General features: G+C 43.4%; 1 protein-coding gene and 1 long non-coding RNA gene across 2 annotated transcripts; both read right to left on the reverse strand.

The window, feature by feature from the left end:
* Nucleotides 1-420: 420 nt before the first annotated feature.
* LOC103164086 lies at nucleotides 421-6,468 on the reverse strand. The gene is made up of 4 exons (XR_003485734.2): nucleotides 6,261-6,468; nucleotides 4,888-4,953; nucleotides 3,121-3,253; nucleotides 421-480 (listed from the first exon to the last, which is right to left on the reverse strand). It is a non-coding gene; the product is annotated as an uncharacterized LOC103164086 (long non-coding RNA).
* Nucleotides 6,469-13,378: 6,910 nt separating this feature from the next.
* Nucleotides 13,379-21,828, reverse strand: Ppp1r15b (protein phosphatase 1 regulatory subunit 15B). Its single transcript, XM_027417614.2, has 2 exons — nucleotides 19,525-21,828; nucleotides 13,379-17,012 (listed from the first exon to the last, which is right to left on the reverse strand). Exons 1-2 carry the CDS (start codon nucleotides 21,409-21,411, stop codon nucleotides 16,731-16,733), a joined length of 2,169 nt encoding a protein of 722 aa, XP_027273415.1. The 5' UTR covers nucleotides 21,412-21,828; the 3' UTR covers nucleotides 13,379-16,730.
* Between the last annotated feature and the right edge of the window lie 1,342 nt (nucleotides 21,829-23,170).

Raw genomic sequence — 23,170 nt, forward strand, 5'->3', positions numbered from 1 at the left:
TATTGATGGATCCTTTTATGGTTTTAATGTCCTCATTTATGGCTGTTTTTAGCTCATTATAGTGTTGGGGTCCCTGGACCAGTGCTGCGGTTCTGGTGCCGACCCCGGCTGCCACCTCCGAGTCCCCATCAGGGAGTGAGAGATATTGGCATTCCCCCATGGAAGGGAGTTCCTTTTGACTTAGCATTTTAACCAGGGAAAATGGGCAACGTATTCTTTTCCATGCTATTTCCCGCTGACTTTGGGAAGAAGTTAGGGACCCAAGAAGGCTGAAATGCTAGTCAAAAAAAAAAAAAAAAAAAAAAGGGAATTTAGGCAATGGGGAATCCATCAGGAGCTTCTGGTTGGCAGACTCTGTTGCAGAGATAGGGGGTGTCCATATCAGCTGGACTGGTTCACATCCACAGCAAGTGTAGGGCTCGCAGTCTTTAGGAGCAGGCTGTAGTCAGCAACTGATATTCGTCTGCCAGAAGTGGAAATCTGTTGAGACATGTTTAAATTGGGAACAGAAGTTAAAACTTATATATCTTATTGGAACTCTTAGGCCCATATTTTTAGTGATCAAGAAGGACAGGAGTTCCAAGACAAGGGAGAAAATCTCATCCTCAGGAACAAATAAATGGGATAACAAAAGTTGTACTTATCTGGCGTCCTTTTTACCTGTGAGAAGTGGATCCAAACTTTATGACTTTTGATCCTCTGAAGCCCATACAGACTTTATTATATAATAGGACATAGAAGTTTTAGACATTTTATCATTATTAATCTGTATTGAAATCCACATTGCAGAAAAAGCAGATATTGGGTATTTGTAGAATGGCAGAAATATATTTATATCTTTGAGTTCTAGCAAAAACTACAGATTTGGGCTAGAAGCCTGCATATTTCTCTTCTGTCCAGAGAGTCGGGCATAGATTGGACAGACGTGCCCCTGGCCCGATGAAAAGCCCCTCAAGTTTACATTTAGACAACAACCAAAGTAAACCCAAAAACCTTGAGCTTGTGACTGAACAGCAGGCTGTTGGTTTTATCAGCTTATCAGAACTTTATTAAATGATCTATTAAGCTGTCTATAGTTTAACCATTAATACTATCAGAGATCTGAGAAGGACAAATTTTATATAGTTTTCGAATCTGTTAAAAATGACAGGGTCCAGTCCATATACAGCTAGCCATACCCAAGTCTCAATAGTGTTGGGGGAAGAAGTAAATCTTTGCCAGGTCTATAAAGTGAGAGTTTTTTTCTCTCTGTGGAAGAGGGACATGGAAAAAGACTGACATAGGCAAAGGTGGTGCAATCAATTCTCCAGTGTCCTGTAGCCTGTCCACAGTTTGAGCCCGGTCCTGCCTGGCAGCAGGTGTAGCATCTGAGCATCATGCTCATTGGTCAGCGTTGTCACAATCCATGGAGCCCCATAATCTTCTTTAGAGACCTTGGGTCACTGTCAGGATCTGGAATTTTCTGTCTGATATTATAAACTTTTTAGTTAACATTTTAAATGCTATATTCTGTAGATCTCTGTAGTATTAGAAGTCTGCCTAGGTAAATCTGGCAACTTGTTAATTTATAAGAATGGCTAGTAACTTGTATTTTTTAACATCTTATAACAGGTTAGCAACTTTTATAAAATTAAGACTTTATATTGTCAGGTTTACCTTTAATCAATGTAAACATCTGACATAAAGGTGGTCTTAGGCTACCCTTATAAAAGAGTTTTGTTTTTAAAACTCTAAAGAATTGAGACCCATGGGCTTAGAAGTTATTTTAAGCCCTTTGTTAAACTTAGGTCATTGTGTTACTGTACCATAAGAAATAAACAGCTCAATTTTTTATTAACATATGGAACTTATGACTGTGATCTTAAATTTTAGCTCTTTTGATTTAAGCACAAATATTAACAATATAACAGAAGCATAAATATCTTCTAACCTTATAAATTTGAACAATTAAAAATCTTTTAACGTCTTTTGTAAGAGTATCAAAAATAAAGTACCCTTGATGTGTTTAAAATCATTATCATCTGGGTAACTATTAAATTTATGTTGTCAATTCCCAGTGTTACTAGTTTTAACTTTTTGACAGATTTAACCATGAAACAGTTTTAATATTATCTTTATTAAAAAGACATCTGAATTCCTGATAACCCAAATTTAATGACTAGAGCTCGGAGATAAATTCTGAGCTATATCCATAAATGATTGGCTGTTGTTAGCATTAGACAGCAAAAATATTTAAATTATTTTTGTTTTGGCTTTTGGCTTATAATAAAATTTACATTTATATCAGAAAACACTGATAGAACCTTTTAACAAGTATACAGAATTAGTTTTTAAAACTTTTAAACAGAATTAACCGGATGTGGTCAATATTTTTAACCTGTATTACTATTATAAATAGATATAAGAGCCCATAGTAAACAGTTTACATTCTTTTTTTGACACTTTTATGACTTTCTTTTGACCCTCTTTAAATTTTTATTATTTTTTGCTCTTTTTTGATTCTCTTAGACCTCCCCATCTTAGACAAACCTGGTCGAGGAGTCCATAGGGTCCAGAATCGAACACTTTTTCTTTTAACTGTAAAATAATTTTAAGATTAAAAGAACTGTCCCGAGGCCAGCCAACATTAAAAAAAAAAAAAAAAAAAATGTTGGCCACTCAGAACTGTAGAAAGTTTGCCATTTTACTTCTTGATGTCCAGAGGCTGGTTGTTGGCTCGGTCCCAAACGTCTCCCCAATGGTCTAGAGTCAAACTTAAGGGAGTTGTTAGTTGTTGTCCCATGGTGGTCAGATGGTGAAAAACAAAAAGAGACAAAGAGACAAACACTGAGACAGACAGTCAGGCCAAACAACAAAGGCCGCTGGGCTGCAAATCCGTGCCAAACCGAAACCACAAATTCAAACGGGAGCGGAGACTTGCGTTGTCCGCTCCCAGGGATGAAGGTTGCCTGCTCGCCCTCGCCCATCCAAACTTCCCGTGGATCGTCCTCCAGGGGCGGACTCAGAGGGGAATGACTCGTCAGTCTACCTTGTTAGTCTCTACAAAGCCTGCATAGCCTATACAGGGCTTCCAAATAGACAAACAGAAAACATAAATCCAAATAAGCCGGCCTGACTTACCTCCTCTTAGTCGCGGTAATGAGTCTGGGGTCTCCTCTGATCTCCTGGCTGGCTCACCAAATGAAAGATCCCCAGGCTCCTAAGGGGCACAGATTCCCGAGGAGCCCCCGAGACTCAGAAACCAGACCAAGAGCTGCAAAAGCAAGACGGTTTATTGAACAAATGCTCATTTGGGTGTCAACAATATCAGGAAAGCCTCACACCCCAGCATGGGGTGCAAGCTCCTTATATAGGAAAAAACTGCAGATCAGCATACAGGCAAGGGGCACAAAGTGATTGATTACAAAGTATGATCTCATGTTAGAGTGGTCACCCAGGTGTGACCTGCTTTTCTAAGAAGGAAAAACCACAGAATGTACCCTGAAAAGTCCTTGATTGTCTGTTGGCCAGCCAGGTGTGACCCAAAGAGGGTTGTCTTGGCGATTGCCCCCGTCTAAACCATAGGATGTGCCCGGGGTTGGGACCAGCTTCCTTGTAATGGGCCAAGGCCCGTGGGAAACTTTTTCTCTGTGAACAAAAATCTTTCAAAACTTTTTCTCTCAGCAAACTAAAATCTTTCACTAGTTCCAGGACAGGCTCCAAAGCTAAAGAGAAACCCTGTCTCAAAAAACAAAAAACAAAAACAAAATGCTAATGAGAAAGGAATGACTGCTGCAGAGAGACATTAGATAGAAACAAAACAAAACAAAACAACCATCATGTTAAAAGAAAAATCCAAAATCTGTCTCATGTCAGAAGAGCCACCTGGTATTGGACAGAAGAAAAAAAAATTAAGGGACTATTCTATTGTCACTTGTCTTATAATCCTTTGATTTTTATTTTGACTCTTTAAAACTTTTCTTAAGGTATAAACATTATCTCAAATTTATAATATATATATTTAAACTTTCTGTCATAATATTAATGGTCATATAGAGTACTAACTAATCCTATAAATAGGCTTCATCTAGCTTCTGTACATGATTTTCAGTTTGAGTTTGAATAAGGTAACTAGGAATTAAGCTTGTGTACATTGGATGTATTTAATAGATTGTGGTCCTTTAACCTCTCCAAGATATCTGCTGCATATATCATTATAAATGGTTAAGTTTTCTGCAGTGAACTGTGACCATTCCTAACAGTAACATTGAACTCTCCAAAAGGATGTTGGGGCCCCACAATGATTCTACCTGGATTGTGGTAACACCCTTAAGATGGTAAACACCACCAATGATCAGCTCTAGACTACAAACTGCTCAGGACAGTTTCAAGGTGCTTAGCTGAGATGGTCCAGCCTCACAGATTACTCCAGCTAGGACTTCAATTGTTCTTATTATTTGTAGTTTTACTGTGTTAGAGTTAAAACCTTCACTTTTTATTTAGACAAAAAGGAGGAAATGTTGTGGGATAGTTTGATTAGACTCTGATACTTCCAAAAATTACCAATAAAGTTTACTTTGAATCAAAGGTTAGAGCTAGCTACTGGCTGACCAAAATTAGCCATAGAGGTTTTAGAGGACTAAGGACATGTAGAGAGAGACAGGAGGGACTTAGAAAGATTTTTGGCCCTTTTGGATTGAGGAAAGAAAGAAAGAGGTCATTGATCACTTCGCCGCTTCTCTAGTCATTCATATTCTTACCCTGATATCTGACTCCCAAATTTTTATTGATGAAGAATAATTAGACAAACGCTTCAATATCCCATAGGATAAATACATGCTATGGCATAAAATGAGTCGAAATAAACTTTAAAAGATGAAAACAAAATATAGAATGTTTACTACTCACAACAATATTAAGTTAGAAGTCAGTGAAGAACTAGCTGGAGATATTGCTTGATTGCAGCCTGGTTGCCTGGAAAGAGCAATGCCCCAGATTTAATCTCTATCACCACTAAAATAAAACAGAAAAGAAAAGAAATCTGGTTCTAAAAATAAGGTTTGCTTAGTGTAATCATAATTTTGAAGTGAGCCTAGGCTACATATTGATTTAAGGTCAGCCTTAGTTACATAGTAAGACCTGATCTGAAAAATAAGATTAAATAAATAATTAAGCAGTTAATTTTAAACAGAGCAAGGCATGATGGTGCATGCCTATAATCCCAGCATTCAAGGAGGCTGAGGCAAGTTGAATCCAGTCTAAGCTATTTAGTGAGAGCCTGTCTTAAAAACAAACAAACTGGGCTAGAGAGATGACTCAGAAGTCAAAGAGCTGTTGCTGCTGTTGCAGAGACATGGGTTCTATTCCCAGCACACATCTCAGATGACTTCACAACTGCCTATAACCCCAGCCCCAGGGATCCGACCCTCTCTTCTGGCCTCCCTGTACACACCCACACCCAGACATTTATTGGCAAATTGTCTTAGAGAAGGAAAACTACTTGGGGAGAATCACACACACACACACACACACACACACACACACACACACACACACACACACACACAATCAGAAGTATAAAAGAAAGAGAAACCTTCCTATGTAAATTCCCAGACAAAGGAGAGTGCCCATCCTGTTTCTACAGTCAAATCAAGCAGAACAAAGAGGAAAGCATGGGTTTACACTGCAGGAAGTTGCATGCGCACACGAACGTGTGTGTGTGTGTGTGTGTGTGTGTGTGTGTGTGTGTGTGTGTGTGTGTGTGTGTGTGTGTGTGCCTGTGTCACAGGGAAATCATATGTAAACGCACAGTGGAGTGACTGGGGGAGGAGGGGCACAGGACAGCATCTCATCAGATTTGACTCTGGCTCGTTTGGAGCCGATACTAACCTGCCGAAGAAAATCCCTAGGACTGCTTGGCCTTGGCTGTGTAGTTGCCAAGGAGGGGAACTATCAAATAGCTCGTGAGAGTTTTTCCTCCTCGCAGGCCACTCATGTGTACAACTTCCTTATCAGACTTACATATTCTCCATGTGAGAACAGCAAGGCATCCCCCGCCCCTCGGCCTCCCCTTGGAACCACTGCCTCATGGAGGGAATGCATTCAGGAGGCAAGTACTAGCTGGGAAAACTCCGGAACACAAGCCCAAAGATAGACCTCACACCAGTGTTCAGCTCCCTTACTCATTTACTGTGTGTATAAGGAAGAACGGGCTCGTTTGTTTGTGTTCAAATATAATTTTGGGTCTCTGATAAGAACCAACCCCATTTCCGGGTAGTTACCACAAGAACGTGGAGCCAGGCTTGAATGGGCGGGTCAGAGCACACAGGGAAGGAGATTCTCCAGGTAGCAACTGCCATCAGATTATCCCGTCAGATACGCTGACCTGGTGAGTCAGCGACATCTAGTGGACTCACTGAGCATCACTGGGAATCCAAAGTCAAAGGGTTTAAGGCTCCAGTGTGATACTATAGTATTCTTCTCCATGCATTGTATTAATTCTGGAAAAGTAAAGCCCCCACTGACTTGCTGACGTTTAAATTCATAAATTAACAGGAATCCTATTAGTGACACTCAAATTAATTGATGTGGTGTCCCCAGCCACACTGACTTTTATAATTACACTCTACAAATTAGTTAGATTTTACTGTAGCGTTTCTCTAAGGACCTGTAATGTTCTATTTCCATCCACAGTTGTGGCCTGTTTGCTTCTCATCAGACATTGCTGCATTGATCAAATTGCAGTAAGGCTTGTATGAGAGGTAACTTTAAGACAGTTAACACTGTGGGGCGTTGGTGGCACACACCTTTAATCCCAGCACTCGGGAGGCAGAGGCAGGCGGATCTCTGTGAGTTCGAGGCCAGCCTGCTCTCCAGAGCGAGTGCCAGGACAGGCTCCAAAGCTACACAGAGAAACCCTGTCTCGAAAAAAGTAATCAACAACAAAAATACCAAACAAAACAAAAAAAGGCGGTTAACACTTCCAGCACATAGTTATTGACTAGAAGGTCCCAGGCACAGCGCTGGACTCCAGCTCACACAGTCGCTACTCTCAAGACGTTTGCCAATGGGTGGGAGAGTAGCCAAGAAGCAACTAAAAATGTTAACAAGATGAGGTCAGAGAAACCTGTCATTTTAATTGGTAATATGAGAAGGGAAGGGAGGAGTGGGGAATAAATAGGCCATCAACCATCTCTTAAAGGTGCTATTTGAGAGCCAAACAGGGAGTAGTTTTCCCCTGATAAAATTTGTTGTGTATTGTTTTGATTTTTTGAGGCGACTCACTCTATAATCCAGACTGACTTCTAACTTGCAGCAGTCTCCCAAACACGGCCTCCCAGTGCTGTGATTATAGGCATGACCCACCAGGCCTGGCTACTGAAATTTGTTTAAAATGAAAACAAAACCCAACAGACATGGTAGTATACACCTTTAATCCCAGCACTTGGGATCTCTGTGAGTTTGAGACCAGCCTGGTCTACATAGTAAGTTCCAAGCCAGGAAGTCTTACTACACAGTGATAAACTGTCTCAAAAACAAGGCTAGAGAGATGATTCATGGGTTAAGAGAACTGGATTCTTCCAGAGGACCTGGCTTCGAGTCCCATCTTCCAGAAGGCAGCTCACAGCCATCTGTAACTCCAGTTCTGAGGGATCTGACAGCCTCTTCTGGGCTCCTCAGGCACTGCACACATATACATAGACATACATACAGACAAAACACCCATATACATAAAACAAAAACACTTTTCAAAAAATAAATAAATCTAAAAACAAAACCCAAAACCATCATGGGAGCCAGCCTGACTGAGCATGGTAGTAAACACTTTTTTTTTTTTTTAAATCCAGGGTTTCTCTGTAGCTTCGGAGCCTGGAACTCGATCTGTAGACCAGACTGGCCTTGAACTCACAAGAGATCTTCCTGCCTCTGTTACCTGAGTGCTGGGATTAGAGGCATGTGCCACCACTACCCAGATGAAGCCAGCACCCTTAACCTCCAAGCCATCTCTCGAGTTTCTAAAACGTCTCCCTAAGTCTTTTTTAAAAACTCTGCGGGACTCCTCCAGTTTCTGCCTTCAGATCCAATGAATGCCGGAGCTCTGTTAGGAAAGCAGCAGCATTCCCTGGTTCTTCTGTCATTTCTTTAACTCTGAACATCCCTGGGATGCTTCTGAAGGTTAATCAGGGTACCAAAAATCTAGAAAACAGTGAAGGTATCACCAGGCATGGTGGCTCAGTGTCCTGGTTCATTTTTTGTCAACTTGACACAAACTAGATCACCTGGAAAGAGAAATCTAAACTGAGAAAATGCCCTCACCGGATGGTTTGGAGGCAGGACTATGGGGCATCTTCTTGACTGATTATTGATTACTTATCTATTCTATTTTAATCCTTGAGTCCTGGGAAGGAGACCCTGGGTAGTGTAAGAAAGCAAACTGAGCAAGCCATGGAGACCAAAGTCAATAATCGGTGTTTTTAGTGGTCTGTTTCAGTCCTGCCTCCAGGTTCTTGTCTTGGGTTTCTGTCCTGATTTCCCTCAGTGATAGGCAGTGATGTGAAAGCTTAAGTCAAATAAACCCTTTCTCCCCATGGCAATGAATGATATGAGAAGGCAAAGTTAAGACACTCAGCATTGTAAGGCTGAGGCAGGATGGGGAACTCAGCAATATGCCCTCAGCTACCCAGGCAGTTTGAGGCCAGGCTGGAGTGGCTACATGAGACTCTCTTTAAAAGTCAACAATAAAGACAAGAGGAAAGTGGAAAGATAGTACTGAGATGACAAACCTGAAAGTCTGCTCCAAAGTTTCCTCCCATATAGCTCAGGCTTGAGACCCCATGGCAATTAAGACTGCCAGTCCCATTAGCTGTTTATCCTATCATCACTGTGGACCAAGCAACCAACTTTCCACAGATCATTTTCCATCTTTTCCTGATGATATTAAGAGGTATAGCATGAACCAGGTGTGGTGGCAGACATCTGAAATCCCAGATCTTGGGAGGTAGAGGAAACAGGTTCAGGAGCTCGAGGTCAACCTCAGCTATACAGTTAACTCAAGGTCAGCCTGGATTATATGAGACCATCTCAGATAGATAGATAGATAGATAGATAGATAGATAGATAGATAGATAGACAGACAGACAGACAGATAGACAAGGCCAGCCTGGGTTATATGAGACCATCTCAAATAAATAAATAAATAAATAAATAAATAAATAAATAAATATTTTAAAAAGCAAGGGACTGAAGAAATGGTTCAGCAATTAAAAATATGTTGCTCCAGCTGGAGAGATGGCTCAGAGATTAAGAGCACTGACTGCTCTTCCAGAGGTCCTGAGTTCAATTCCCAGCAACCACATGGCTCACAACCATCTGTAATGAGATCTGGTGCCCTCTTCTGGTGTGCAGATATACAGGGAAGCAGAATGTTGTATACATAATAAATAAAATCTTAAAAAAAAAAAGAATATGTTGCTCTTGCAGAGGGTCTGGGTTGGATTCCCAGCACCTACTTGATAGCTCACAATTATCTGTAACTCCAGTTTCAGGAGATCTGTAATTAGTGTGCAGGCAAAACAGTCACACACATTGTATTAGTCAGGGTTTTCTAGAGGAACAGAACTGATAGAATGGAGATTATATAAGGAACTATACGTCATACATTCCCTTAGTGGTAAGAGCACTTTTACTGCTCTTTCAGACAGCCTGGGTTCAGTTTGCAGCACCCATATGGTGGTCAATAACTGTCCTTAATTCCAGTTCCAGGGGATTCAATGCTCTCTTCTGATGCCCTCGGGCACCAGGCATGCACTGTGGTGCACACATATACATGCAGGGAAAACACTCACATAAACAAAATAATAATGTTAAATAAAACCATTTGTAAAAAATGCTCTGGTAGAGGACCCAAGTTTGGTTCTCAGCACCCATACTGGGCAGCTCACACCACCTGTAACTTCAGCTCGAGACTCCAACACACTCTAGACTGTGGGGACGCCTGCATCCACAGGCGTTGTGTCTGTGTGACACACACAGTCTAAATATTAACAGCGAAGTGGTGGTGCACTCCTTTAATCCCAGCACATGGGAGGTAGAGGCAGGAGGATCACTGAGTTCAAGGCCAGACCAGTTTATAGAGTAAATTCCAGGACAGCCAGGACTACATGAGAAACCCTGTCTCAAAAAAAAACCCAAAACAAAACACAAACGTAATGCCTTTGTTGTCTAATCTGGCAGTAGGACCTGTCAGTTTCCTTGGTGAGTCCTCAAAGTGAACGGGGCTGAGGGATAAGTCCCTTTGGTTTTTGTTCTGCTGCCTTTGCGTATTGCCCCCCACCACTGCCCCCATATGATTGACATAACCTTAAGTTTCACTGAGCAAATCTAGGAAAATATCAGTGTAGTTTCAAAAGCTCATACAATTCAACAAAGTTCATACACAAAGGATCCGGATGGCTGGTATAAAATATTCCACATGGATAATAATCACATTATGATTGACTAAATGAATATTAAAAGCTTTCATATGTAAAATTGGATGGGCAGCTCTTATTTTTTAAAATGTATCCAGAGAAGTAGGGAGATGGTTAAACCCTTGCCATGTGTGAGAACTGGAGTTTGGATCCCCAAATTCATGTAAATGCCCAGAGGGCATGGTGACTTGCACACAGTACTCCCCACTCCATGCACACACACAGGCCAAAACATATATGTATCCATACACATGTACAGCATACACTTGCAAATGGAAGAGAAAAAATATATAGCAAGAATATGTATATGTGGCTCTACATTACTTTCATAATACATTTTTATGAGAAAAAAAAAGGTAGTCCCATTTCTACTTTAAATTTTTTAGAAATAGTTTTATTATGCAATTTGTCTTTATGTTTGTCTGTGCACCACACTCATGCCTAGTGCAGAAGAGGCTGCACTGGGTCTCCCAGAACTGGAGTCATAAATAGAAACCACCACATAGGTTCTGGGAAATCAAACCCAGGTCCTCTGCAAGAGCAGACGGTCCTCTTAACTACTGAGCCGTCTCTCCAGCCCCTTACAAAGAATAATTAAGAGGGCTGGAGAGAAGTCAGTATGAAGACTTGAGTTCAGACCACAGAACCCATATAAAGATCAGGTCTCCTAGCATTGGCTATAACCAATGCTGGGGTAGACATGGGGATTCACACTGAGCTTAAGGGCTCAGCAGCCTAGCCAGCTGAGTATGGTGACCAAGGCTACAGGAGACCCTTTCTCAGTACACCAAACAGCGCATATGTATATGGCTGTGTAAGTGCATGGGGAGGGCACAGGGGACGAGCCTGAAATCCCAGCACCTGGAAAGCAAAGGCATCGGGTCCAGACCCATCAATACACAAAAAGATGGAGAGCCAGGCCGGGTGTTGGTGGCGCACGCCTTTAATCCCAGCACTCGGGAGGCAGAAGCAGGGGATCTCTGTGAGTTTGAGGCCAGCCTGGTCTCCAGAGCGAGTGCCAGGATAGGCTCCAAAGCTACACAGAGAAACCCTGTCTGGAGGGCAGGGGGAGATAGAGGGCCAGTTAGATGACTTGGGGGTAGAGACCTTGCCATTTAAATCTCACCACCTGAGTTTTATCTCTAAAGCTACACAAAAGTGGAAGCAGAAAAGTAACTCCAAAGAGTCCATCAGATCACTATATCCCCAAATCCACTTAATAATTAATGAGATCAGTATTAAATAATGACTTTTTTAATTTTGTATTAAAGGGGCTGGAGAGCCAGGTAGTGGCGGCGGCACACACCTTTAATCCCAGGATTTGGGAGGCAGGTGATCTGAGTTCGAGGCCAGCCCGGTCTACAAAGTGAGTTCCAAGATGGACTCCAAAGCTACACAGAAAACCCTGTCCTGAAAAACAAAAACAAAACAAAAAAAGGGAGTGTGAACTTTTTGTGGTAGTTCTAGGCAGTCTTTGCTAAGCATACCAATCCTGCTTCAGCCTCCTGAGAGCTGAGGTAGAGTGCACTGTTGAGCCCAGCTGCCAACTATCCCTTCTAAGAAGTGAGGTTTTATTCTGAAGTTAGCTAGCTCTAGCAGCTGCCATTCCCCTCTCCCCTTCACTTGTGCTGGGGATCTTTTCAAACTCTTGGTAACTCTGGAAGGTTGTAGATCCCCTGAAATGGGAGTTAGGGATTGTTGTGAGCTACCATGTAGGTTCTAGGAATTTTGAACTCTGGTTACTGCAAGAGGCATCTGTGTCTGCAACCCCAGAACCCAGGATCTTCTAAGTATTTTTTTATGTATAGGGATGTTTGCATGTACCTCATCTGCACACCAGAAGTCATCTGATCCCATGAGACTATATCTAAATAGTTGTGAGTCTCCACATGGGTGCTAGGAATTGAACTCAGGACTTCTGAAAGAGTAGCCAGTACTCCTAACTGCTGAGCCATCTCTCCAGCACCCCCAGATCTTATCTAGGTTAGACAAGTACCCTACCACAGAACTCATCCTCCGTCTTTTTTTTAATCTTAAAAACAGCAACAGCCGGGCATTGGTGGTACACACCTTTAATCACAGTACTCAGGAGGCAGAGAGGCAGGTGGATCTCTGAGTTCAAGGCCACCCTGGTCTCCAGAGTGAGTTCCAGGACAGCCTCCAAAGCAATACAGAGAAACCCTGTCTCCAAAAACAAAAACAAAAAAACCCAGCAACAAAATAAACAAGCCTTGTGTGTGTGTAGGAAGCTTTTCTCTGTGTTTGCTCAGTGGATGCCCAGAGCTGGAGTTAACAAGCGGTTGTAAGCTGCCTTGGGTCCTCTGGAAGCACAGTAGGTACTTTAACTCTTGAGCCATCTCTCCAGCTCTCCCCCCTTTTTTTTCTGGTCTTTTTGAGACAGGGTTTCTCTGTAACAGTCCTGGCTGTCCTTGATTTGTAGACCAGGCTGGCCTTGAACTCAGAGATCTCCTGCCTCTGCCTCCCAAATCCTAGGATTAAAGGCATTCAACACCACTGGCATCTGGCAAAGTTCACACTTTTTCTTCTGTGTTTTTCCAGACAGGGTTTCTCTGTGGCTTGGAGGCTGTCCTGGAAAACTAGCTCTTATAGACCAAGCTGGTCTCAAACTCACAGAGATCCACCTGCCTCTGCCTCCCAAGTGCTAGGACTAAAGGCGTGCACTTAACCCCCCCCCCCACCAAAGTTCACTCTCTTTTAATATCCAGCTTGTCCTATCACTAAGACAGTACCTTTCAACTGCATTTCTGCTCCCCACTTTGTCCCCTCAACTAGCCAAGAAGCCACTTTTTATCTAACTCAGATGTTTATTCAGGTCGCCTACAGTACCTTCTGCAAACTAATTTAACTCTGAAAACCCTGTCCTATAATACCAAAACCAATGTAAAAGGATACATAAAAATATCATAGCATTTAGTAATTGCAAATATATTTATTACAATTTACAGATTAGTTAATAATCACATACAAATATAATCTGAGCTATAAAATCTCCACTAGTTACAGTTAAAACCAAGGATCTGAAGAAGCCAACTCAAAAGTCTTGTTCCCAAACTTCACCTTCCTTAAAATTATAAAAAATAGAATCTGACAGTTCTGATTTCAAGTTACAGATGAAGGGCTGCCCCACTGAGCACTCAGAAGTAGGGACCCCTGTCTGTACAGAGCCTCTCTCTCACATGCTACACAGATCTTTAAAGCACCATTGCAAGACATGAACGTGTAAAATATTCAGCTAAAACCTCCATGCCTAGCCTTGCCTTGGAGGTTTTCTTTCCTGGGGAGGGGCCTTAACATCTGGACTGGGATGACAATGACAATAATTTTGCTCTTCTCCTTCAATTTGTAAAGATCCTTTTGTCCTTGCCACCATCTGACCATGTCTGTATGTAGGCAGGCAGTGTGCCAGAATGTTTTAACCAGTCATTTACTCATTAGATAGTGAAGGTGGAAACTGGAACAATTTGCAAACACCCAATGAATGTACAGATAGATATCCCATTCCTTTGCTGGGTCTCAGAAACACATCACACCTACATGTCTGAAGTCAAATGCTAAGCTGCAGTCTGGTTTTAAAAGAATGTCGATGTATTGTCACAGTTTTCCTTGTCAACATGTCTGCTTTCCAAATGACACAGCTTCTAACTAGCCTATTTCCACAGCGCTATACCAGACTGCAATGCACTCTGGGGTTCACTAAACCCAAGTGCACAAACTATACAGAATGAGGGTTCTGCAAAACGAAGACCAACTTTTCTGGTGCTGTATTCTTAGTGTGTGAATGAATATTGTCACCACTGGGGCAGACCTTAGAGTATGTCCAACGGAAATAACCAGGGAGATTATAAACTGAGGTAGTTATGCTGCCAGCTCTTCTGGGAAAATGCATCCCCACTATCAATTTAGCAGACCTCTCTTTTGTATGTGTTCCCGCTATGCCATGACAGGAGGCACACAGTAAGAACTGACCACTAAAGAGGTGATTAAACATACCTCAACCTAGCATGCACACAGCAGATAAAGCTAACCGAATAAACCAGGCATACTAATCAAAAGCAAGCCTTGGGTAAGACACTAAGACTTCCTGACTGTTCTAGCTATACTTTTCCTCAAAGTGCAGGCCTCACCATTGCATCTCTGTAAAATAGAACACAATAAACCTGGACATTGAAATTTGTATCTGACCATTTCACACTTAAAAATTCACAACTGCCCAATCCAAGTTTACAGTGTCACCATGACAGGTTTTAAAAGTGACAGTGCTGAGGCAGAGTATAAGTAACACTGGCTTTCTGAAAAGAGTACATTAAACAAAACTGAATTTCTAAGATGTCTGCATATTCCTCCTAGGAAAATTCTAGGCTTTTAAGTTTAAAAACAGAATGCCTACAATGCAATGATTACTTCCTAGAGTGCTTTACAATTCCTACCCACTGAAAGCTAAAGAGCCACATTCAACTGGAACTACAGAGAAACATTCCAAATGGACAGTTTGCAAAGAATACGCTGGATGTTAAAGTTTGGCAGACCAGATGGGCATCACAGTGTACGTCTTTAAAAAGCACGCTAACACAGCTTTCCCAGTCAAGAGAGTACTGCACTTGTGGGTTTGTGGTGGTCCTTGGAAATATCTTAAATAGACCTAGATACAGAAAAAAAAATCTGGATGTGTGGCACACACATATGCAATCCTAGCAAGAGAACAAGAGGATCTTTCAAAATCATCCTTGGCTAAGCAGTGTAGCCTAGGCCACACAAGACTAATTTTTTAAATTAAGAAAAAAAAAAGGGGGGGGGTAGTGGGGGGGAGGAAAACCCAAGTGATACAACAATGTCTTAAGTTGGTAACAAGTACAATAGGTTTTAGCCTTAAGGTAAATATGTCAAATCTATGAAAATGGAAAAAAGTGCAAGCATAGCTGATATATATATGTACATACATATATATATATATGTACATACATACATATATATATGTACGTACATACATACATACATACATACATATGTACGTACGTACGTACATACATACATACATACATACATACATACATATATATATGTACACTCAGGTTAAAGCAAGAGGATTGCCATGAGCTCAAGGTTACATTAAGACCTGTGCCTCAATCTCACCTCAAAATATACAAACACATATACATATATACAGAAAAACAAAAGCCCATTCATTTTAGAATAGGAAAAGCACACAAGAGCCCAAAGTTTTCAGATAGGCTTGCATAATTTAAATTAGAACTGAATATGCAGTACTGGGGATTGAACCTAGAGCCTTGCACAAGTAGGCAAGTGCCCTCTGCTGTTTCAATATCCCAGCCTCCTTTTCCATTTTCATTTTAAGATTAAGACCCACACTGGCCTTGAATTCACTATGTAGCCCAGGCAGACCTTGAATTTTCTCTCCTCCTGCCTCAGTCTCCAAAGTAACTGTAATTACAGGCCTGTGAAGAAACTTTTCTACACCAGGCATGGTGGCACAGGCCTTTAATCCTAGTACTCAGGATGAGAAGCAGAAGCAAGTGGATCTCTGTGAGTTTGAGGCCAGTCTGGTCTACAGGGCAAGCTCTAGGCCAGCCAAGGCTACATAGAGAAACCCTATCTTGAAAAAACAAACAACCTTTTGTTTGTCCTTTAAGAGCGGGTCTCACCATGCAGCCCTGGCTGTCCTGGAGCCTGCTATCTGAGCCTGGCTATCCTCTGCCTCCAGAAGAAAAGTTTTCAAAGTGCAAAGTAACAACTTGGAGTCCCTTTTCACAACCTCAAGGAAGCAGAGGATATTTACAACCACATCCACCTGGGCACGGTGGCACAGGAAGCAAAGGAAAGGTACCAATTTTAAGACCAGCCTGGTCTACACACAAAGATCCAGGCCAGAATTATGTAGTGAGACCCTGTCTCAAAAACACAAAACCACATTCAATTAAATAGGAAGAGGATTAAAGATTTAGAGATCCTTCATTATTGGAGTTGGTGTTTCTAATGAGACACATTACCCCAAAATAATTCAACTATATCACTAGATACAAGTTGTTTCTTTAAAAACATGTCCAAAGGCTGGGCGTTGTTGGTGCAGGCCTTTAATCCCAGCACTCGGGAGGCAGAGGCAGGCAGATCTCTGAGTTCGAGGCCGGCCTGGTCTCCAGAGCGAGTGCCAGGATAGGCTCCAAAACTACACAGAGAAACCCTGTCTTGAAAAACAAAAACAAAAACAAAAAAAACATGTCCAAGGACAGGTGCCAATATTTGTTTTTAAGAGAAACCTCTCAAGCAAGAGAGTGTGTGGGCCAGGGCTGCAGACTGTTCACTAGTCTTAACATTGATGAGCAATAGTGTGTCTTCTGAAACATGTTCCTGCAGTCTATTGAACATTCGTTCCCTGTGCTCAAATGTCAAGCAGTAGCCAATGGCATCTTCTGTTTCTTGAATCCGTTTCTGGAACCTGCATCCATCCCTTGCAAATTCTTCCCATGGTCCCTTTCGATCCTCATCACCACTTATATAATACTCGGTGACTTCTTCAAGGAAAGTTACCTAGAAAGATAAACCCAATGTTAATAACTCTAGAATCTTAGAACTAACACCGACACCAAAAAGAATCTTTGTCCCCACTACACATGAAGGTAATGAAATAGCCAACAATGCTGCAAAAACAAGATGTACTTTCTTCACAAAGCTACAGATAGACTCTTCAAGCCCAATTCTTCATTTATGGTACTGAAATTCTGGATTTCCCCGTTATTAATCCAGCTATCCTTTAAGTCTTAAAGAAATACAGAAATTTAGTTTTTTAGTACTTTCCCCCCAAATGAAAAAGTATTCAAGGAGTAACCACTACAACTCTGAAGAAGTCAAGATACCATGATCCCAGCACTAGAAGCTGAGGCAGATCAGGGGTAGAAGCCAGAATGGGTTACATGAGACCCTGTTTCAGCAGGGGGGGGCGTGGCTTTAAAGAATGTTTAATAGTTACATCAGCTAATCCCAATGAGACCTGCAGCTTTCCTTCCCTTTACATCAGGCCTAGGAATGCCCCTGAGGACAATTAGTAGGCATGTAACACCTTACCAGATATTGCATTCTAGTGGTTACCCAGCTATGGTCACTAAGATAAATAAAATGAGCCCCTTTATACTGTTTATCAAATGCCAAACTTTTTTCAAAGAAGTTTACAAACGTTCTCATTTGATCCTCATGTCAACCCTGAGATGTGAACCAGTATTATCACCATTGTACAGACAAGGAACCAGATGCCAGTGACCAGTCTAAACCCCACAGTCTCTAAGTGGTATAACTAGGATGAAAAAGTCTACAATCTGCTGTTCTGCCAGTACACAAAGTACTTTACACTCCATGACCTCAAGGCCTCATTCTAAGAATTGGGCACTACTCATCATTCCCATAAAACTAAATAATGGCGGGTAGCCAAGGGCTGTTAAATAACTATCATATCAGTCAGTAGTCTTAAGCTAAACGAGACATGAGGTTGGCTTTAGCCATTCAAAGACATGGAAATGAATTAATTATGAGTTTTACTTACTCATTTATCTTTTGGTAACTTGGGCTGCAGGTGTAACTAGCTCAGTGGCAGGGTGCATGTTTAACATGCAACAGGTCCAGAATTAAACCCCCAGCATCACAAGACAAAACAAGTCTTGCAACACTTCTACAACAGGTCTTAGTATTCCTATTGGATAAGTAAGTGGATCACGGGGCATGGCAGTTAAAATAACTTGTCTGGTCTGGCTGTCTGCCCCTCACCCCCCCACCCCAAACACATCTCAGACCTAATGCCCCTGAGCAGAGAATGCAGGTCTGCAGAGGCCAAGTGCTCAGGTCACTACTCTACTTTGTTCCCTCTCAAAAGCATTTGCCTTTCTTGAAGAGAATAATGAGACCTGGAGATGTGGCTTAGTGGTAGACCCCTTGGTTCAGGATGCAGCAATGAATGAATGAATGAATGAATGAATGTGCTCTCATTATATCATTCTGAAATGTGAACTAAAATTTCATTTTTAGCATGACTTATATGCCTCTATAGGCAAGAGGTGAGATTACCACCATTTAGATAGTTCCTGTCCCAAGGAACACTGTCCATTTGACACTCACTGGTGGAAGTATAAGAAACTAAAGAAACAATAAAAACATCTGTGTTTGGGGGTGGCATGCTTTCTCAGTTAACACCTTCAGCTGAATAAGCAGTAAGAGAAATAAAGCAATTCAAATACCCTAAACATGAAGTAAACTTAACAATAATATAATCAAAAAGCAAACTGTCCCATGAAGTTTTAAAATTAGCCTGGAGGCTCACAGATATCCCTGAACTTCAGAGGCTAAAGCAACAGGCTCAGCATAACTTTGAGGCCAGCTTGAACTTCAGTGAGTTATAAGCCAGTCTGCAGTGAGACCTAAAAACAAAATGGGCTGAAAGTTCTGGCCAGCTCGGGACACAATGAGTTGCAGGAAAAGCCAGGAGTATTGCCTTTTTTTTTTTCCTTTTTGAGAAAAGATCCCACCCGTGTATTCCTGGCAAGTTTAGAACTCACTGTGTAGACCAAGCTAGACCCCAAAACTCACAAAATAATCTACCTGCAACTCCCAAGCGCTGGAATTACAGGCATATCACCACAAACAACTAGATAAACCTAACTTGCTATTTGGGTTATTATCAGTAGTATTGTATTATATAGCCCAATAATTACTAGTATTCCTTTGGGTTCCAATGGACAGAAATAAAGACACTGTTGTCATGAAAATACATATTAAGTACTCACAAACAAAATACAAGTGAACCATTTTTATACTTCAGGACCCACCAACCTAAATGACAGCCCTGCTAACATCTGCACACTGGTGTCCTCCTTTCAGATGGTAATACTTCTCTATACTGGGAAGAAGGGTCATTTGAGTATTTCTCAATCCAAGCCCATGAGCTCAGAAGCCTCCCCCAACACTATGCACAATGCCCCCGCAGGATAAGTCATGCTGCTATAGTAACTATCAAAACACAGAAAATCACTAAGCATGTAAAAGGGAAGAAACAAACCTTTTTTCTCTTGTTATGGGTGCATGTTTCTCCAGAAAGAGCCTCACCCAGCCCATAGTCTGGACAATCTTCTTGGCTCTCTAACATTTGTACCTTACAAGAAAGTAAGGCGCTTTTTTGACACCCAGAAAAGGCCACCATGGCCTCAGAAGGTGCTTTTGAGCCCTCACAACCTTTCCAGTTTTTCCCTGAAGTTTGAAAGGGAGCCTTAAAATTTAAAAGGTTGTAGGGGTCCTCAGAATTGCAGAAAGAGTTCCACAATCTAAGATTCTCCGCTTCATCTGCACTGGATTCCCAGTCCTCTTCCTCCCCAGAACTATGCCAGGGGGTCTCAGGAAGGAGTCCAGCCTGAGAACTACTCCCTACATCGGAGTTGGCAGACAAGGGCCTCCCTGAATCACACGGGCCTCCTGGGACAACTGTGGCAGCAGTCTGAATTGTGGCTGTAAAATTTTGGGGATTGTAAGGATCTACACTGTAGAAAGAGTTCCAAAGGTGAAGCCCTTCAGAGTCCTCTTCCTCCTCTGATTCCGACAGGGAACCATCACTATCAAAGCCATCATCCTCTGCTTCCTCGTCCCAATCCTCACTTTCCTCAATTTCCGAGTCGGAGCTGGTCTCCATGTCACTGGTAGCGCCTCCCAAAATGTAATCGATCAGCTTGTTGCTACACACTGGTCTGGCGGAGACAGGAAGGTCATCTTCTACGGCTGAGCAATTAACTACACTAGTGTGGTCCTCCTCAAACTCTTTTTCCACAGGTAACCCGAAAATCGGGCTATTTTCCTGGAGGCTTTGGGAAACTTCTTGAACCAACAAGTCTGTTTTTTTCTCAGTGGGCTCTGGGCTGGCTCCAGGAGGAAATACCGTCTGTGCTGGCTTATCTGAGCAGTGTTGAGAGTCCATCCGTTGGAGAAGACTGTGTTCCTCCTCCAGGCTGTGGTAGCCATTATCTTGCTCAGGGGTGGGTAACTCTTGCCCCTTGTTAGCCTGAAGGAATTCTAGCCGTTTCATACGAAGGTGGTGGATTTCCGGCAGCCCTTCTGTAGAAAGAGGGGGACATCTCTGCCACGCGGTTGCCGAGATCTCTGCACGCAGTGGTTGGGGGTGACAACCACCTTCAAACCGGCAACAGTTCTCTGGGGGTAGTGTTCGGAAATCCACGAGTTGGCCAGCTCCAACGCTGTTCTGACAGCGCAGCTCTAGCTGGGGAAGGCAGTCCAGACAGGAATGGTTCAGCAGATAGGAAACTACCTTGAAACTGCCTACGCTCTGAGTGTCCAGAGGCCCAGCGGGAGAAGAGCCAAGTTCTCGGTGGGAGACCAGACCGGTTTGAAGACCACTGGGCAACAACTCCATTCCCCACAGCCCCTGCTCCAGGACAAAAGTGTGCGCTGTGGAGTTCAAAGCGCTTTCCTGGGCTTTCAATTTCAATTCCAGGTCTGAGGAAGAGTACTGCCATTGGAGATCCTCCTCTAGCCAATCAAACGGGCTGACACCCAAGTCTTCCGAAGAGTCCAGCTGCAGTGAACTCAAAGATTTCTGGACCGTGGGGGTGGCAGATTCCTGCCGTCCTCTCAAGGCTCTCAGGGCGCTGTGGTTTGCTACGAAATCTAGCCATCTGGTCGGAATCATGCCACCGAAAAGGTGGCTCCAAATAAACAGCTTCTGGAGCAAGTTAGGGAGCAGTGCAAACAGCTGGGAAAGCCATTTGGCCCAGTACCTGGTCCGAGGCTCGGGCAGAACGGAGTCCCCGGAGTTTCCCCGAGAGGAAAGCGTCGAGAACTCGGAAGAGCCGGCGTGCCATCGCCGAAGGACGGGCAGCCGGAACCAGGAGCCCCTCCGAGGGGCAGGCCGCATCCGAGGCCCCTGCGTTCCCAGCTCCATCTCCTTTCCTTGGCAGTTTCTCAGGCAGGAGCTCGGGTGTTCGGCGGCGATAGGGAGGGCGGGATCCGCGGCCTACACAGCCTCAGCCTTTCCCAGCCACCGAGTCGGTACTGCAGGCCGATTCCTAAGCCGGCAGAGGAGGCCCAGGGGGCGGCGGCTTCCGCAGCAGACGGCGCACCGCACAGCTTCACAGCCCACGCAGGCTGTGGCGGCCGCGGCTGCGTCCATCCCGGCGGGGAAGGAGGCGTCCTAGTTCGTGTGAGACCGCTCCACCGAAGACCAGAGCCTTCACGCGGCAGCGGCGACGTTTCCGGAGAACGAGGCGCGAAACGCGCAGGCCGAAGGGCTGGGTGGCGGGCGGGCGGGCGAGCCAGCAAAGAAGCAAAGCCCAAAATGGCCGCAGTCGGACACCCCGGAAGCTGCCGGACTACACCGAGGGCCGAGGGCGTCTACGCTTACCGCCCAGCGCCACCTAACGTCATTTGCAGAACCCCACCCCCATCCCCCGAGAGGCGGGCTTGCCTCACCCTCGCGCGTGGCCGCTGATTGGCTGCGACTGTGGTCCCTGTCGGCTTCCTTACTCTGGATAGAGCGGGCTCACACGCGGAAAATTGCATCAGCCGGACCCAGGATGTACGCAGGCGCAATCAATTGGTTCTGGTCTCCTAGGAGACCGCACGCCCCACCCTCTGAGTTAGAGGGAAGGGCTCAGGGAGGTGAAGGCCTTTCTACAGGACCTGGGAATTCTCCTGAGCCCCTTTTTATGGATTCGATACGTGAGGCAGAGTATCACTTATCGGTCATCTCCTATTGTTAAGTAAATGTGAGTTAAATATGAGGTGGGGCCGGGCGTTGGTGTGGCGCACGCCTTTAATCCCAGCACTCGGAGGCAGAGAGGCAGGTGGATCTCTTGAGTTCGAGGCCAACCTGATCTACAGAGAGAGTTCCAGGACAAGCTCCAAAGCCACACAGAGAAACCCTGTCTCGAAAAACAACAAATAATAATAATAATAAATAAGTAAATATGAGGCTGTTAGTGCCGTATAACCAACAAGCCTGAGGTTAAGACACAGATCATCCGAAGTGAGTAATGGTAGTAAAAAACTCAAGTGAAAACTGGACTCAGTCATGCGTTCCTGCCCCCCTGCTTTAGGGTTTCAAAGTTTCTAGCGTTGCCTGTGGTCTAATTTAGACGTCACAAAGGAAGCCGTGTTGTACTGGGCAAGCTGGTCACAGAGTGGGAAGAGTCCCCACCCAACAGCGAATTCAATTCTTCATTTTAGCTCCTGGGTAATGAAGGTCATGGAGTATAATACCCAATGAAGGACACCCCTGTGACTTTTGTCCTCTGGAAAAAAATAAAAAGATTGGCTGATAATTTTAATTGCTGTAATGAGGAAAGGTTTTTTTTGTTGTTTAAAACAGATTTTATTCTGTAGCCCAGGCTGGCCCCAAGCTAACCACAATCTTCCTGCCTCAGCCTCCCAAGTGCTGGCTAGTTCTCTTTACAGGTCGGTCTTAGTTCTCTCTCTCTCTTTTTTATTTGTTTCGGCAGGGGCTGTCTACAGGGCACTAGCTGTCCTGGAACTGACTGTGTAAACCAGGCTGACCTTGAAAACAGAGACCCGCCTGCCTCTACCTATCCTTTAATCTCTGCAGAGGTTAAAGGCATGTGACACCACACCTGGTATTTAGTTTGCTTCCTTATTTCTTCTAATTTTAGTCAATAGTGCAATGACAAGGTCAAGTAGCTATCACA

This window comes from Cricetulus griseus, chromosome 5, assembly GCF_003668045.3.
Source record: "Cricetulus griseus strain 17A/GY chromosome 5, alternate assembly CriGri-PICRH-1.0, whole genome shotgun sequence".
NCBI lineage: Eukaryota > Metazoa > Chordata > Mammalia > Rodentia > Cricetidae > Cricetulus > Cricetulus griseus.